The sequence below is a fragment of the Anguilla anguilla genome, chromosome 2, assembly GCF_013347855.1.
Source record: "Anguilla anguilla isolate fAngAng1 chromosome 2, fAngAng1.pri, whole genome shotgun sequence".
In the NCBI taxonomy this organism is placed as follows: Eukaryota; Metazoa; Chordata; class Actinopteri; order Anguilliformes; family Anguillidae; genus Anguilla; species Anguilla anguilla.
Genome location: NC_049202.1, coordinates 5,067,727 through 5,085,446, shown reverse-complemented (window position 1 = coordinate 5,085,446; position 17,720 = coordinate 5,067,727). Strand labels below are relative to the sequence as shown.

Genomic DNA, 17,720 nt, shown 5'->3' with positions numbered 1-17,720 from the left:
TCTCCCTACTATCCTCCTGCTGCTTCACAGTAAAATGTCCGGTGTTAAATCAACTCCTAGAGAGTTTTTATGAGTCCGCTATGGGCCAGATAAACTCAGTTAGAGCAGAATTAACACTGGACATTTTACCGTGTACAAACGTCAGAGGCAGAGGTGAAAAAAAGTCATATTTACATCAGTAGTGCTATGAGCATGTATTTATGTTGAATGAACACAAAAATGATCTTCAACTGCATCTTCAATTAAGATTTGCCTCGGTACTCTTGGGCAAGCACCACTGTCACCGGTCAACTTGAAAAAATATTACTTTAAAAGTTCATACTTTTATTTTTTTAAAACATGCTTAAATAACAGCTCTTCTTCCTGTCGTGTGTACCTTTCAGAAAAGACTCTCAGTTTTTAAAATATTTGCTGAGCAAACAGATTCCGATCGGTTTTTATACCAGGGTTAGGGGTCAAAGAGAGGGCTTTGTTGCAGAGCAGTTCAGGAATAACATTTCTGTAATAAAATAATCTGCAAGAAGCAACTGGGGAGGTGCTGTCTTTTAGCCTTTTTTGTTCACCCACGGGACAAAACAAAACCGGTTTGGAAGACGCAAGGCACTCACTGATTTAGTGAATCTCTCCTAAACTGAAAGTTTCACTTCTGTAAGGCAGTGAAAGAGGACCACGTCAGCGCCAGGCAGATTTCAGTCAGCTGACCACCCGCCGCCCCCCCCCAAAATGTTATAGCGCCCCCTGCAGTCAAACAGGGAATCTGTGATTTCCCTACTTTAGCTGTGCAGTTTTTCCTCTTACTACTCACAAGGAGGGAGAATAGAGGACGCAGTAGCATGTAAACTGTAAAATGTACCATTCCAAGCGGTAGGAGGTAGGCTAACACAAACAATACTAGTAGGTTTGCGTACGAAAATGACAACACCAAAGTGGTTTTATTCTGTACTATTTTCTTCAACTGATTTTTAATTGATCTAAGATCTTTTTTTTCTCTCTCCAAGCCTCAGCACACACAGCAATTCAGACGAAGAGTAAATTAAATCTTCCATTAAAAGATAAATTAATACAAACACACAGAACAGCAACGCTGCAGATGAAGGCTGTTATCTCATCCGGTATATAAACCATTTTCAGCCCAGGCCATTTTGGACAGACAGCTTTTTTAAACTGTTTTTATAGCCTCCACTTACAGCTTCCAGTTGCATGCGGTTAATGATCCTCTCAGCTTGATAATTACCAGAGGACAAATATGCAGCTCGTTTGAAATGCACTCATTTGATTTCACTGCATAATAGTTTTCAAATGAAATGGACTAAATCGTTAGACAATGCTGAGCCATGGCTTTTATGTGGTGTCAAGAGATTGCGGGGCCACACAGTCAGTAGGTTAGTGCTGTTCGTATAGATATTAGAAATGTGTGGGTTCATGGTTAATGCATTAAAATTGTATTCCAGATGCAATGAGGTGACCTTTAAAATGAATAAATGGTCCTGGCATACAAAGAAACTCGTTCAAAAATGAACTGTAAATGGTAAGACCATTTATCCAAAAATATCTAAGAGAACGTTCTGAGAAAACAAATCGAGAAAATCAAATCGAGAAAATCAAGAAATCTAAAATTATTATTTTTTAAACAGAAATACACAGCTGAAAATACCAATAAAACAGTCCTGCACAATTATTAAAATGATCATTAATAATGCATGTGTTTGAGGCTGAGCTGTTAACTGAGGACAAACTGTCGATGAACGTGAGGCTCATGATGATAACATGTTATCTGCCTATAGGCTGGTAGTCAATGAGAAATTTCCCTCCATGTCCAACACAAGATACTGTAGTGAACACACCAATGTTCTCACACACATACTACTGCTAAGCCTATGGGCATACTGTAGTATTTTACCTCTGGAGTACAAATCTAGTCAGTGAAAATGTAAGGGTACCTTCACATGATTCATAAAGCTACACTACCTCCTAAAAGACGTATCTGATTCTGCATAAACCCAAAGGTGTACCATCAGCGAGACATTAAATTCCTGTAAGCTATTCATGCATCCACTTTCCACAGTCGTTACAGCAGGAGACAAGCGTTTGGACATATTGAAAAGAAACAGTTGTTTCATAGTTTTAATGTTAAAAAGGGTTGGAGAAGATTACAAAATTACAAAAAATGATAAAAATGAGCCAAGCTAAAATCTGGCAGGGAATACAAATGCAGGATTTCCAGAACATATCGGCGAAATCCACCAGACAGCGGTTGGCGCTACCGGGTGATTAACTAAATAAAGAAAAATAATAATAATAGATTTGTGTTAATAAAACACAGTAAACATGCATTAGCCACTTAATACAGTTAATTAAGGAGCATAATTTGTTTTTGTTATGTGTCTGCATGCCAATTTTTGTAGTAGTATAAATGATTCTCTTTTATTCTATTTTTCCTGTATTTTTATTTTTTCTATAAAAATTTCCTTCATAGATTATTTGTGTTTAATATGGCCACTTCCAAGTTCTACTGGAATGATTCGTGTTATAATTCTGATAAAATATTAGGGTCAAAAGGTTCACAAAAGAAAGGAATAGCTAACTATTTAGTGCTGGTTTGCTAATCCTTTTTGCAGCCGATTTGAGATAATAATGTATTGCGCAATCAGTTAATGATATCAGCATTAGTGTTATAATATCAAATGTCTAGCTTTCAGTGTAAATATCACCTTTTAAGATGTGCATTAGAACTCTACCTCTTGAAGGCAACATATTTGGTTAAAATTTCAGTTTCAGTCTGTCATTGTGTCTAAATGCATATTGGCTTGTTTGAAGAGGGCCACTTAAACTGGAGAATTACTCCATGAGTTTTTTTTTTTTGTTTTGTTTTGTTGTTTTTTTGCCACTTTGCTGTTTTCCACTCTCTGTTTTAACATCTGTCTCAGGCTCTGGGTGGCAGTAGACAGAGCAGAGATGGGCTGAAACCTGACTCCTCTGTCTATGAAAACACTCAGAGAGCCGCCATTTCCTCTCGGCAGGTCCCAGAAACACTTCAGGCTTTACCAACGACAGGAAGGTGGATCGCTTGCGCCACGCGTATTTCGTGTTTTCGATGAGGCACACGGGAGCAGTTCGGTTTCAAAACTCTGCTCAGGAAACTCATGAAACTTGTCACTGAACATGTTTTAGGTCAACAAAGGTTCAACTTGAAGCACAAATCGAATAAAAAAAAGACATGGCTTCAAAAGACAGAATGTATCGATTCAGCAACTCCTGTAGATGAAAGAACAGAGCTACCATACTTAAATATTTACATGTTCCCCCTGCTCTTCTCAAAAACACAGGGGTTAATATTAAACAGGCCTGGTGAAAATGATCCAGACAAACATGTGAGATTGTCAGTGTAAATACTCTTAAATACCCCTCTGTTGCTAGCTCATTCCTGCTTGGGGACTGGGTGTCCCCTTTAAAAAACAAAAATTTAAGATAACACTGGAAAAAAAAAATTATTCCCATAGCGACAAACTGTCAAAAGAGAAGCATTTTTCAAAAAGGGCTCAATTCCACCTAGTCAGGTTTAGGACTGTTAGGCTAATTCTAAAACTATAACAAGGTTCACTTTTTTTTATTTTTATAAACATGGCTGTGAGGAGGTGTGAAGTTAATGATTAGAGGTGAAGTTGGTTAACTGCCTGAGCTGTCCTTCCTCTTGGTTCAGAGAAAGCTCTCCATGGCGTCCTTCTCCTCCATGGGGCTGTCGTGGGCCCGGCCGGGGTGGAGGTGGGTGACGAGGGGCGACGTCTCCTCCTCCTCCTCCCGCGTGTTCGCCATCGCCTCCACCCTCACCTCCGTCAGCTCCTCCTCCTCCTCCCGCTGCTGTTGCTTCTGCTTCTTCAGGTCCTGCTGGTTGATGTGGTGGAGGATCCCCGCCCCTAGCGCGTCCCCCTCCACGTTCACCACCGTGCTCATGCGGTCCCTGCGGACACACGGACATCGCAGTGCCCTTTATTTACTTTCCTTCTGAAGTGGATCTGGGTTTTTTTTTCTGGTTTCTCTTCAAGTCAGCAGCTGGAAACTAGGGCCGGGGGCTCGCCAGCCCAGTGGTCTCAGACCCTGGTCCTGGAGAGCCACAGGCCCTACTGGAGAGTCGCAGGCCCTACTGGAGAGCCACAGGCCCTACTGGAGAGCCACAGGCCCTGCTGGAGAGTCACAGGCCCTACTGGAGAGTCACAGGCCCTACTGGAGAGTCACAGGCCCTGCTGGAGAGTCACAGGCCCTACTGGAGAGTCACAGGCCCTACTGGAGAGTCACAGGCCCTACTGGAGAGCCACAGGCCCTACTGGAGAGCCACAGGCCCTAATGGAGAGCCACAGGCCCTACTGGTTTTCAGTGTTACTCTGCACTTGATTGCACAGTTAACCAGTTAACCTCACCTAGTAACTTGGGTGCTTATTTTAAGGTGAAAGCAAAAAAACTAGAAGACCTTGTGGCTCACCGGGACCAGGGTTGGGGACCCCTTCTTCAGCCAATGAATGACCGAAATTAAACACTTAGGTGCTGAAGCAAAGTAAAAACCAGTAGATACTGTGCCCATTTAATAAATTATGGGTTCAAGTAATTTGAAATAATTGTCTGACCCAGGTGTGGTGAGGAGGTGACACTCACACAATCCAGTCCACGGCCAGCATGAGCGACAGGTCGTTGGTGGGCAGCCCGATGGCTTCCAGGATGATGGCGATTGTGATGATTCCTCCGGCGGGTATCCCAGCTGCCCCTACGCTGGACGCCGTGGCGGTAACACTGTGGGCAGAACCCCGGGGAGAGAGCCTCAGAGGGCGATTTAACAGTGACCTTGTGTGTATAAGTTCCCTGGGCTTATGTACTTCCTCCCTCCTATAAACCTGCAGAATTGACTTCCCTGCTGAACATTCCAGCTTAAACCAGCCTAAGCTGGTCAAGCTGGTTTAAGATGTGTTTTCGACACTTCTAGCTGGTTTTTGCAGGTCACTTTGGATAAAAGCGTCTGCCAAATAAATGTAATGTAATGTAATGTTACCAGCTGTTCACCAGTCTGTAGTCTGCTAGTCCACCAGTTTGGCCACCAGCTCACTCTACAAGCTTAACCAGCTTTAACCAGCTTTGACCAGCCACAGACCAGCTATGGCCAAAACAGACCAGCTAAGACCAACAATAAATCAGCTATGACCAGCTTTGACCAGCCACAGACCAGCTAAGACCAACAATAGACAAGCTAAGACCAGCCTTGACCAGCCACAGACCAGCTATGGCCAAAAACAGACCAGCTAAGACCAACAATAAATCAGCTATGACCAGCTTTGACCAGCCACAGACCAGCTAAGACCAACAATAAATCAGCTAAGACCAGCCACAGACCAGCCACAGACCAGCTAAGACCAACAACAAACCACCTGTGGCCAGCAAAGTCCATCTTAGATTCCCAGCTGGTCTCATCTGGTCCTGAGCCCTGTCCCAGCCCTCACACGGCGTACGTACAGTATGGTGAAGATCTGGCCGGTGTTGAGCTCGATGTCGTTGAGCTGGGCGATGAAGACGGCGGCCATGCACTGGAAGATGGCGGCGCCGTCCATGTTGACGGTGGCGCCGATGGGCAGGATGAAGCGGCTGATGCGCTTGTCCACGCCGTTGTTCTCCTCCACGCACTTCATCATCGAGGGCAACGTGGCTGAGCTGGGGAGGGAGGGACACCCCGAATATCACGATTATGATCACCTTTACAATGAGCCCCTTAAGGGGCTGCTGTAAAAACTACTGTTTTAGCAAGTGTTTAAGTCTTATAAGATGTCAAATCTTTGACTTGTTTTTTCTCTCATGTATGAAATGTCAGCTTATTATTTTCAGTTACGTTATGCCTGTCAAGTAAAATTGTCTTACCCCATTGGCAAACGCTGAAATAAGTCAAAGAGTATTTTGAGCTTTAGCTGACCCCTCAGCTTCTAAATTTGAGAGTAGCCTTTTTGGAATGTTTTTTTTTTTCAAAGGAGTCAGTGTTCTAGAACTCCATCGCTTTCAGTTACCAGCAGTGACGGTGACATCAGCATTAGGGCGTTCAGTTAAGAACTTTCTAATCACATGTCTGTGATCTCACACCTAACAGGGTTAATGGCTCCTGAGTGTCTCACCCTGTCATGGAACTGTTCAGTGTGTGAGTGACCCACACCACTGTCTGGTATCAAATCCAGATTGTATCAGAGGAGAAAGCAAACTTAATTGGTTCTCACCCAAAGTCTTGTGCCAAACAGAGGTATCTTTGCCCTTCCACAGGCAACGTAGACACACGTTTAATGCCAGCCTTGGCTCATATTTAAGAGTGACCAAACAAACCCTGCTTAGAATGCACTACAGCTCATACAGACTTGACTCGAAAGATAAGTGAGTGTATGACCATTTTCAATGTTGGTTTGTTTGTCTGTTTTATTTAGGAAATTTTCTTGTTTACTTGCCGTTGGTGGAATTGGCTCCAATTGTGCGTGGTTGTGTTGTGGGAAAGGTTTCATGTAGGTGGTCAGTGGGTGTAGCTTTGGCAAGACTTCGACTTTATTACGTTGTGCTTGTTAACTTGGCTGCACAATAAGTGAGCTGTCAGTAGCAATAACTGACTGACTGGATCCCCCCTGCCGTGGTACCTAACTTTATGTCGTAACTATATTGTCACACTGATTACTTCCTTTTTAAAACTATGTGAATGCTCTTAAGTCCGTTTCTCTGGATAAGAGTATCTGCTAAATGCCAAATGCAGGGGTAATGTAATTAATGTTTGTTTGATTGGCTGATTTATTGAGTAATCCCCAAAGAAGGTGTGGGAACCACTGAATTAACTGATTGATTTTGAAGATTGTGGACGATCTCCTCGTTAGTGGATGATCTCCTCGTTAAGATTGAGGACGATCTCCTGGTTACCTGGAGCAGGTGGCGAAGGCGGTGGTGAAGGGGGCGATGAGGCCGGAGAGGAAGCTGAAGGGGTTCTTGCGGGTGAACCCGAAGTAGATGAGCGGGAGGACGATGCCCCCGTGGATGATGTGTCCCAAGGTGGAGGCCAGGATGTACTTCCCCAGACTGGTGACCAGCAGCACCACGTCCTCCATCTCCACGATCTTACTGCCCACCAGGAACATGATGCCAATGGGCACGTACCTGTCTCAGACGGAGGCACACGATTGGCTGAGGGTGTGCTGGGAAAATCTGGAATGCAGGTTCCTCAGGCCCCACGCTTGTAAAATGGCCAGTGTTAATTCTACTCTAACAGAGTACATATGAGTCAAATGGGGACCATGGGTACTCTGGAACAGTTGATTGAACATTTTGCTGTGCAGTAACAAAACCTGTATTGACAAATGTACAAAGATGCTTCCATGGGGATTCCTGACTACATTGGCAACTGTTCAGACACTTATTACATGACATTTTCATGAGGGCACATTAAAATGCCAGACAATATATGCTATACAGTCTACAGTCTGAGATCTACATATCTTGATTACCTCTGAACTCTGCTGTGGGTGATCATTTCTGTACTCTCTTTGAAATACTGAACGTGCAAAGTGCCATCCTTTCGATACTGTCATGTCAATCTTTAGTGAGGGGCAACCTCAAAGGAGTACTTTTCCACTTTTGAATCCAAAGAGCAGCGGTCAGCCAAACGTCCCTCATAAGTGCGCCACATTGCTGATGGACTCTGCAGCCATGGCAGACTTCAGCAAGGCAAACAATCCATCACCGATTACCTATTATATGCACCGCGTGTTGGCCCGGGCCAGGGTTCTTCCAAAGGTTAACGAACTGGAGAAAAACAAGGAGGTGGCGATGGGAGAATGAGGTGTCCTGACATCAAAAATGGGAGTCTGGTCTTAGAGAGTCTGGTCTTAATCACAAGAACCACATATTCCACTATTTGGAAACCTACACTACAACGGACATCCAATAAAAAAATTGTAATAATTGTAAAAAGTATTTTCACTGCTACATGTTTTTTGTTATCCAAGAAACTTATATTTTTCTTCTGCTGGGTTCTTTGTGTTTTGTTGTAAAGCGCAAAAACATTTCAACTGGTTCAGACAGCAGAGTATTGACCACTAATTGAAGCTCTGCTACAATTTTGATGTCATAACACCCGTTCTTCCACCACTTCAAGGAGGTTGTGGCCAGAGTGGAGGCACAAGGCCCTCACCACATGATCCAGGTGACGAGAACCATGGTGGCTTCGTTGAAGGCATTGAAGAAGCTGATAAGCCCCTCCCCCTCGGGACCGAGCTTCCTCAAGGCCACCCCGAACACCATGGCGAACAGCACCAGACCCAGGATGTTCATGCCGTCCGTTTCCGTGCCAACGGGGACCTGCAGCCCAGGAGAACCAATGGAAAAATCAATGGAACTAATACTTTCAGTTGGAGAGATATCCATCCATCCATCCATCCAGTTTATGTACTGTATTGGAAATGCCTGGCGTTCACTAAAATATTTGTATTCAATAAAATATTGAATTGCATTGTATTCAATTGAATATTTATTGACATATAAGTACATGCTTTTCATTCACTCAGATTGGGCGAGCTGTATTTGTCTGATTGCTCCACTCCCCAATCTGTGTTTCTAAAGAAAAAAAAAAAGAAATCTCAAACGTTAAGGATGAATATTGACTGGATCCCAGCCATAGGAAAGGTGGAGGGGTGGAGATGGAGGGATGCAGAGCATTCGCTGACTCGTGCAAAGTGAAATGTTTGCCGTGCCAGAAAGGTTATCGCTCTAGCCCGTTTGCCCGTTATGTTCGTCTCTAGGCTACGGTCGCTGCCTACGTGCTGAATGGCAGCACTCCAAAGCAGGCTTTGGCTCAATTTTTCAACTAGTTCATCGAAATGTAATTAATTAATTGGAAAAAATTGCCAAAGAATGTGAGCCTTTTCCAATTAACAACTTCCTGGATCGACCTAATTAAAATGTAACTGACCCCAAACCTAATTACAACTAATTTTTTGTTACAATAAAAAAAAAGGATTGCCTGCTCATGGGTCACAGATACCCTTCAAGCTGTTTTGTTATTTCTACCCAATAGACGTAAATTAGCGGGGGGGGGGGGGGGGGGGGGGGGGGGGGGGGGGGGCTACCGGCACAAACGAAAGCACACGATCTGTGTCACGAAAGCGTAAGACAAATACATATCGGCTCATGACTTTGACACTGGGCTTGCGCCAATGTCAGATTTCCCAGCCAGATGTGAAAAGTTCCGGATCTTTCCTCATTGGAAAGGCTCCCTCCCAGGTTTGGACGTGTCCATGCGCCATTGGCAGGCAGAGGGGCTGTTCTTTTTCTCTCTTTTTAAAAAAAAAAGGTTTGTATTACTGCTCCACAAGCTGAGTTCAGCATTTTCCTTTCCCTCCGTCTCGACCCTTTCTGTTTGTTCTCCTCCGCATGACGCGGTTGGTCTTTGCTCTCTCTCTCTCTCTCCCTCTCGCTCTCTCTTTTTCCTCTCTCTCTCTCTCTCTCTCTCTCTTTTTCCTCTCTCTCTCTCTCTCTCTCTCTCTCTCTCCCTCTCTCCTGCCGCAGTTTGACGAGCGATGGGTGAGGACAGCTTCCTGTCCCAGGCACATCTGGTAGTTAATGCCGCTTCAATTCGGTCCATTCAAAATACTGCAAATATGTGAAATGATTCAAATTCAAAGATCCCCATAGAAGTTCCATGGGAACCGTTCACTGAATTGACTGAATTGAGTTAAAGTTGAAATGATTCAAATTCTGGACAAATTTTGGGCCCCGTGAAATGATCTCACATTGGGCCCCAACAACCTCCAGGCCATCCCATCCCTGGACTATTGCTATAACCACTCCATATTTTTTGAGGGCCCCTGTCAGTCAGGGCCCTTGGCATCCTCCTAACCCCCCCCCCACCGGTTCCCCATCCCCCCCACCCCCATACAGCACCGCTGTGCATAAGTAGTGATATGAGAGTTGCAGTGTGAGAATAGTCATGTTCCCCAGATAAATACAATACCGTCTGGTAAATGAAGCTTCCATTGGTGGAGTTTCCCACAATGATGTTCTTGTACTCTGTGGCATACTGTGGAAAAAAAACAACAGCAAGGCACTTTGAGTCACAGGACATTGTTTGAAAAGTGTCACATAAATAAAGTCATTTATTATGTCGTCTGTAGTTTTATGCTTATATTTCATCGGTGGGTGAAGCTCTTCACAGCTGAAGATCAGTTCAGACGCTGCTAAGGCTCCGTCTGTGACTGTCACATCAATCGAAGCTGCAGAGACTCTCTGAGAATTTATGGCATTTAATCACTCCTGTTTGCGGCGCTGTGTGAACAGCAGTTGTTCCATTAAACACTGTGAGCAAAATCAGTCCCTTTCTGGTGGTAAAAATAGCGGGGGCCCTCTTTTGACCTTTTTTACCCAGAATGAAGACGGGGTTCGGGTTGTATCCAATGGTTAAGCACTGATGGGGGTCCCCAATTAAATCCCGGGGTGGGGGGGGGGGGGCCACCAAATCTAGGGGGTTTGTGGGGGGTAAGCAAAGGGATCTGAGGGGGGTGAAGTAAAAGTAATTTGGCCCCCTTGGGGGGTTTAACGTTTCTCTGGGATGCAGACTTGTTTGGAAATCTGGGGAGCGAGAAAGAGCCCTGCTTCAACATGAAAGAGTTAACAGGGCTCTGTTGAAGCAAGGGGAACGTTTCTGAGGCTCCGTTCCCCCCCCCAGACCGAAAATCGGACCCCCCGCCCCCCCCCCAGAACCCGTCCAGAGGAGAGGCCACAGCCGGCGGGACGACAGACCAGCGCACACAACGACCCGTCCGACCGAGGCACTCGCACCCAAATTCAGCGGGTGCCAGTTAGCCCCCGCGCTGCTTGCTGATGCGGTCCGGAGGCTGTGTGTGTCTCTGTCAGGAGCCAGTAACCAGCAGCAGAGGCTCCGCCCCCCTGATCATGTGACTGAGGCCAGCCACAGTGAACTTTTGACCCCGTCTCTATGTGGCGGCTGCAATTCTGCGAGTCCAGAAGATTCAGATGCAGCGCAAATGGTGTGTCCGTGCATGCGTGCATGTGTGTGTGTGTGTCTGTGTGAGTGCTCGCCGGTGTGTCCACGTGTGCGTTCGTGCACGTGCGTGAGTGTGCGTTTGTCCACGTGCTTGCGTGTGCATTTGTGTATGCTTTTGTGCATGTGTGTGTCAGTGTATGCATGCATGCGTGTTTTTATGCGTGCATTTGTGCATGCGCTTGTGAGTGTTGTGTGTGTGTGTGTGTGCGTGTGTGGATGTGTTGTGTGTGTGTGCGTGTGTGCGTATGCTTGCTTGCTTACATGTGTGTTCACCTGTGCGTTTGTGTATGAGTGTATGTGTGTCCGTGCCCGTGTGTGTAAACGTGTGTTTGGGAGGGCAGGACTGGGTTGCCCGGCGTCTGGGGCCGGCGTGAGCTCTCGCTATGGAAATGGAGGGGCCGCTCAGGTGACGGGTGAAGGTGCGAGAGGCGCGGTCTGAAAGCAAACAGGCCGGCCTCTTAATTACGCTGCCTGTGGCGACAGCGCCGCTGAAAGGCTGGCACAGACTGGCACAGACTGGCACCCGCAGAGCAGGGCCTGTCGCGTCGCGCCGGGTCGCCTCCCCTCGCACTGCATTGTGGGTATTTGCGAGCAGCCTTTGAAGGTGTCTGGCAGACTGGAAATAAAGGAGGGAAAGGGGAGGGGGGAGGTGGGTGGGGGGCGGGGGGGGGGGGGAGTCTTACCGAGCGAAAGGCTGCCGCCACGAGGTTCGCGGGAAACAGGTTCCTGGGTGAGGAGAGAGAGGGAAGAACAAATTAAGCAAAACAGCCGCGGCGTTACCAGGACGACCGGGCCGCCCTCCTCAGCAACAGCGCCGCGCATCCTCTTTGTCCAATGAGGGGAGGGGGGCTTCCATTTCCGCCTCCGTTTAAAACGCAAACGGAGGGCGCTCTCATCTCAGCCCCTTTGGGTTACAGGCAGACGCACGGAGATGGAAGAATCTGGCAACCGCGCTCGTGAAAAGACCCACAGTCAGCATTCTTCTGGCAAATAAGAGCTTACAGCTTCAGCTTGACTGAAAGGAAAACTCTAGTTTTTGTTTCTCCTCACAATGCTCAGCTTGACTGAAAAAAAAAACTGTTTTCTTTCTAGTTACAAACAGGAATATGCAGATTTCAAAAAAAAAAATCTGATCAAAAGAGTGAATGTGTGGTTTTGCCTGAACAATGAGGTCAGCGCTTCAAGTGAAACTTGGATTTCACTCGCGTTGCGACTTCCAGCAGTGTACAGAGGGTCACGGTTCGAGCGGGGGCGAGGGACGATGCCAGGTTAGGGGGCGACACGCAGTGACCTCGCAGTGAGGTGACGGGGTTTACTGCGTCAGCTGCTCACCCGTCCCATCCCTTAGTTTTCCGCTTGAACACACTGGGTCCAGTGTCACAACACACGCAGGCAGACGCAGCTGCCCTGACCTCTGACCCCTGAGGTTACCAAGGGAACCGTGACAACCCGGTCACATGTCGCCAGTGCGTTATCAATTAAACTGATGCACTACACAGAGAACAACTTCTTTCATATTATTTAACAGGATTGCTTGAAGGCACGCATACACATGCATGTTTGCAGATAAACACATACATGTTGAAACCAAGTGTATACGCAGAGGAGCACAAGCACACAGATTTGCCTTCACTTCTATTCAGTGTTCAGTTCAGGCTCAAAACATCTGCTAAACGACTGTATTTTAAACTGTATTCTCCCACTAAAGAAAATTCACACAGCCTGTTAAACTCCCCCAACCCCCCACCCCCCCCCTCCTCAGCTCACAAAATTGACTGATCATATCACATGACACGGGAGCAAGGAATTACTCCACAGGATTACTTTGCGAAGAGTAAGACTGTGGAGAGATTTTTAAAGGCTGGTTTTTACGCAACTGCGCTACTTTATTATTTTTTAAAAGGCTACAGAAGGTGGATTTACGATCCCGTTAAATACGGTACAGAATGCGTATTAGACGGCTGAAATCACAAAGGGGCCAGCCAGTCACATGATTCAATTTACTGGTGTTTTACCATGATTCCGCCTCTGCTCTGTTGACTGCTTTGTAAAAGGTCAATTTCAAAGGTAAATCTGCTTATTGATATTGAATACTGATTAAACCAGGGAAAATATATAAGTATTTAAAGGCACAATTACATAACTGGATTTACTTAATCAACTATATGTTACACCTGTAGCCTCAGAAGCTCAATTTCTAAATGTCCCACCTCCAACCAATACATTTTCCTACAGTTTTAATTTTCACAACCCATACTATGATTGTGTTCAAATACCTATAAATCAAGGACAAATTTCAGTTCTCAGAGGGAAAAATAGATGACGCAATCAGGCCATATGGGGGGGGGGGGGGTCATTATTAGAATTATTTCCTGACTGACAGGGGAACTCAAAAAAAATTGCGGGACTTGGGTGATGGGGCCCATTTTAGGCCCTTTTCATGGGGCCCAAAATCCCTAGCAGCACCCCCTGACTGCAATACTTATATTCCATGCCCTGATATCCGTGATTCGCTGGTAACGAGCCCGCACGTGCGTCTCCTGGCTCCAACAGTGCTGTTATTCTTAGCAGTGAAAACGCACGCAGCGATTTGCCAGAGGTGCATGAGGTTACCTCCGGCCCCTCAAGCAGACGACAATGTTCTTGAGTAATTTTAGCCGCTAGTTTCCCTCAAACACTGACCGGCAAGTGCAGATGACGCTGTGGGAGACCTTTTGAAGGACCTAAAATCCCAATTCTCTGAAGAGACAACGGTGCTACTATTTGATACACACACACTATATAGTCGCAGTAAATAATGGCTTTTAACATGAACAATGACAAATAGCTTTTTTTAGGACCTGACGATGCACTGCTGGTATAGTAGGCTAGTCGTAATTTAGAGTCCATTTTAAGGACTCCAAACTAACACTTAATGCAAATAACTCATTTAAGGCCGCATTTTCTTGCGGATCAAATTTAGTTGCAAGTCTTGCTATAGCGCACACCATTGCATACTTTATCAAGCTTGAGGGTGCAAGCACAGCATCGACTTAGACAAGGACAGACTAAGGACTCCTTTTCCCTCGAACAAATAACGGTTTTACTCTTGTTTATTACCTATTTCATAACAGTGCATCTCGTTTGACAGGTGCTCGCAAACAGGTAAACAAAAGCCGCACACGTTACCTGGTGAGATCTAAAAACGAGTCCGTGGTCTGTTTGTTGGTAGTGAATTTTTCCAAACCCACGGCGTTGGTGTTCAGACCCCCCGCGCCAACTCCCGGTTTGATAATTAAAGCAAGTGCCACGGCGATGGCCGAGGCGATGAGGGTGGTCACCAAAAAGTACGCCACGGCAATTCCGCCCAGTTTGCCCAAGGACCGGGTGTCCAGGCTCGCTGCCCCGGAGACCAAGCTGCAAACAACCAAGGGAAGCATGACCATTTTCAGCATCCTCAGTAACATCTCTCCGGGAAAGGCGAAGTAAGTGATCTCTGCGCGAGTTAGGTGCATATTCCTCACCATCATACCGAGTCCGGCGCCCACCAAAACCCCAGACACTGTCAGTATCACCAAGAGATTCCTTTTTAAAAACACCAAAAACTTTTCATTGCATGTTTTCGGCTCGTCTTTGGTTGTAACTTCAGCGGCGGCGGCGGAAACCGGGCACCCCGGCACGGAGTTACCGTTAATCCCGCTTCTCTTCTCCATCTCTGCTGGCGTAAAAGCGCACGAGCGGCGTTTATTACAAAATAAATAAATAAAAAATGAAGAACGGGGGGCGATCCGCGGGCGGTTCTCCGAATCACTCCTCGCGCTTTGCAAAAAAGAAAAGCCTGTCAGTTTTTTTTTTTTTTTTAATATTCCTGTGAGAGCACTATCCACCGATAGGGCATACGCGAATGGGCCAGTAGAGCATGCGCGCTTTTTCAGGTGCACTTGGATCTCCTTCCAAAAACTTGTGCAACAAATTGATAATGCATTTGCAATGCTTTTCAGGAAGTCGATTTGACAATATCGAGGTTTACGCCGAGTTATCAAGCTTTAACTGATGCGCATGTCCTTGTCGGGTTCATTTTATCATTGTATATGCACGGTTAAGGTTTAAATTACCCAGTTAGGTTGAACTGCAGACAATTATCCCCGGTATCTCTGCCTTAATAACTTTATGCACCAAATGCATCTAAATAAATCAGCCCAGATCGAGGTACACAGGTACCAGTTATACGAACTGATTGTCCAACTCACTTAACAAACTATAAGAGTGGTAACCAACCCGTACAGTAGGTTTCCACCCCAACCCTTTCTAGATGTTTTTGTCACATGTCCCGGAGATGGCTCTCTCTTTTATATAAATACATTTTTATTCACATGGTGAAGCGATTAGTGTGAATTCAATTCTAACTAAGTACATATGGGTCCAATCCGGACCATATGTGCTCCGTAAGAGTTGATTTAACATTGAACATTTTACAGTGTGCATAAAACTGTATTTATATAAAACACAGAGTCATCCCGGGATATGTGACAAAAAAATATAGAAAAGATTTTAAGTGCCAGCACAGCCAGGTAGATTACATTTTTCCCATGAATCCTCAACCCTCAACTCAACTTAGTTCGAGTTTTTTCTCTGCCTGTGCAACCTCGTGCCAGAACGCCACACGCGCGCGCGCCCCGCCGAGAAATAAGGCAGTTCCGTGCACAACCGGACGACCACTTGATGTTCGGAACGTGGACAATCTCTCAGAATCACAATTGATGGAAATGACTGTAAGAATGTACGGAGGACAAGATAGAAGAAGACCATGAGTTACAGGCACGTCATTATAGCGTAGACTATATGTCAGGTTTAAACCACAGGCTATGACATAAAACCACAGCGGAAGTACGCTTTGTTCACTCATTAAAATCAGAGATTGCACGTGATGTTAGGTTTAAATATGCGAAAGTACTATTCGTCTATTTATGTAGGACAGCGTGTTTTGGAAGGACAAAGAACTGACGATATTGTGAAACTGTATTGTGCAATATCTGAGCGGTCAAATTGTTTCGCCACTAGAGGGCATCCTTTCAACAGTTAAACGGCGATGAAAAGAAATCATCGGGAAAAAAAGATAAAGTGGTTCGATAATGTGTCCAGATTTCGCCCGAGCTAGTCCTGTTTATTATTCCTTACTTTTTTCTTCGTCAATCCTAATGAATGGAAACTGTCCGTTACAGAACTACATTATTCGTTCTTCAGTTTTAATTGGGTACTTCAATGCTCTCAATAAATAATACAGTTCTGTAGGAAGGTATTAAATAAGCAAGCCATTGCACAATGACAGATGAATGCTATGCAAGCTTTGAAAGCTAGAGGGCGCTAAGTACAAAAGCTTGAGCCAGAAATTAATAAACCGTGTTTTTCTTCAAGGGTTTACTAAGGCAACTATATATAGATTCGTAGTAGTAGTAGCCCAAAGTGTGCTTAAAAAACAAAAGACGTATTGACATTGCATTGATGCAATGATACATGTCGGAATGGGAGTGGGTTAACTGGTGCAAGATATGAAATATAATTTCAAGTTCATAGTTCTGATTTGTGTGCAGCTTCGGTTTCAGATTTATGAACTGGTATCCTTCCTGGGTGAAGCGTTAAAAATATGCAGCACAGGAAGAGAGCTTGGTGCACCACCTTGAAATCAGCTGTCAGGAGAACAGATTAATGAGTGTGTACATTTAGCCCATTTCCACACCCTGTCAGTACACACGTGTACGTCAGCTACACGCGTATTACACACACCCTCACAAACACGCGCACTTATACGCACACGCGCACACAGAAACATACAAAAACATGTGCGTGCGCAAAAACACCTCCTCATAAAAACACACGTGCATGCACATACCCAAAAAACAGACACATGCACACACATGCACCCTCACAAAAAACTTTCACACATACATATGCACACACATACACCAATACACACACGCATGTGTGGACTCAAACACACACAAACTCATGCACATGCACACACACACACACACACACACAAAAACACACAGCCACGCACACGCATGCACCCATACCCCTTCACAAAAACACATACAGTACACACACCTAGGCGCAGAGGCACACACACACACACCTATGCACACACACACACAACCAAAGATGCAGTGAACCATACATTGGCACTCCTGCAAACCCGCAGTCTATACCCCGGGATAAACACTGTAGTTTGTACCCAGCACTCCCTACTTCCCACATTGCCCAAATTATCCTCCCATTAACACACATAGGCCTATATCTATTTCATGAGAATGAGCCCTTCCACCTTCAGGCTTTCCTGCAGTGGAAGTTCAGCTTCCTGTTTCCCGCTGTGCTGCACAGATTTTATTTGTAGCAAAAAAAGTAAATAAATAAAAAAATATTAATAAATAAACAAATAAAATAAATAGTACTAGCACTCATTTGGAATGATGCTGTCGGTCGAATGTAGGTTTCTTTTTTTATAAACCTACATGACCACTTGCACGCACCTCTCTCCTCCGCCTGTTCAACAGGTATGCACCAAACATCTTAACTAGGCCAGCCTACGTGGACTGGCAATACAGAGAGAGACATAAACTGAGCGCAATTTGCCGACAGCCAGTGACGGCGTGGTGCTCCTTTAATATTCCGCATCCCGTCTAAAAAT

At 45.4% G+C, this 17,720-nt stretch overlaps 1 protein-coding gene across 1 annotated transcript; it reads right to left on the bottom strand.

The window, feature by feature from the left end:
- Nucleotides 1–2,095: 2,095 nt before the first annotated feature.
- On the bottom strand, nucleotides 2,096–14,924 carry LOC118217306 (neutral amino acid transporter A-like). Its single transcript, XM_035399205.1, has 8 exons — nucleotides 14,225–14,924; nucleotides 11,740–11,782; nucleotides 10,007–10,072; nucleotides 8,189–8,355; nucleotides 6,922–7,155; nucleotides 5,497–5,691; nucleotides 4,648–4,782; nucleotides 2,096–3,958 (listed from the first exon to the last, which is right to left on the bottom strand). Exons 1-8 carry the CDS (start codon nucleotides 14,746–14,748, stop codon nucleotides 3,697–3,699), a joined length of 1,626 nt encoding a protein of 541 aa, XP_035255096.1. The 5' UTR covers nucleotides 14,749–14,924; the 3' UTR covers nucleotides 2,096–3,696.
- Between the last annotated feature and the right edge of the window lie 2,796 nt (nucleotides 14,925–17,720).

Excerpts from the sequence above, each read along its gene's own strand:
- LOC118217306 (XM_035399205.1), bottom strand. The coding sequence starts at position 14,748 with ATGGAGAAGAGAAGCGGGATTAACGGTAACTCCGTGCCGGGGTGCCCG. Across the intron at positions 8,356-10,006 it reads GAAGCTTCATTTACCAGACG|GTCCCCGTTGGCACGGAAAC; the intron begins GTATTGTATTTA and ends CCTGGGCTGCAG. Across the intron at positions 4,783-5,496 it reads GGCCAGATCTTCACCATACT|TGTTACCGCCACGGCGTCCA; the intron begins GTACGTACGCCG and ends TTCTGCCCACAG.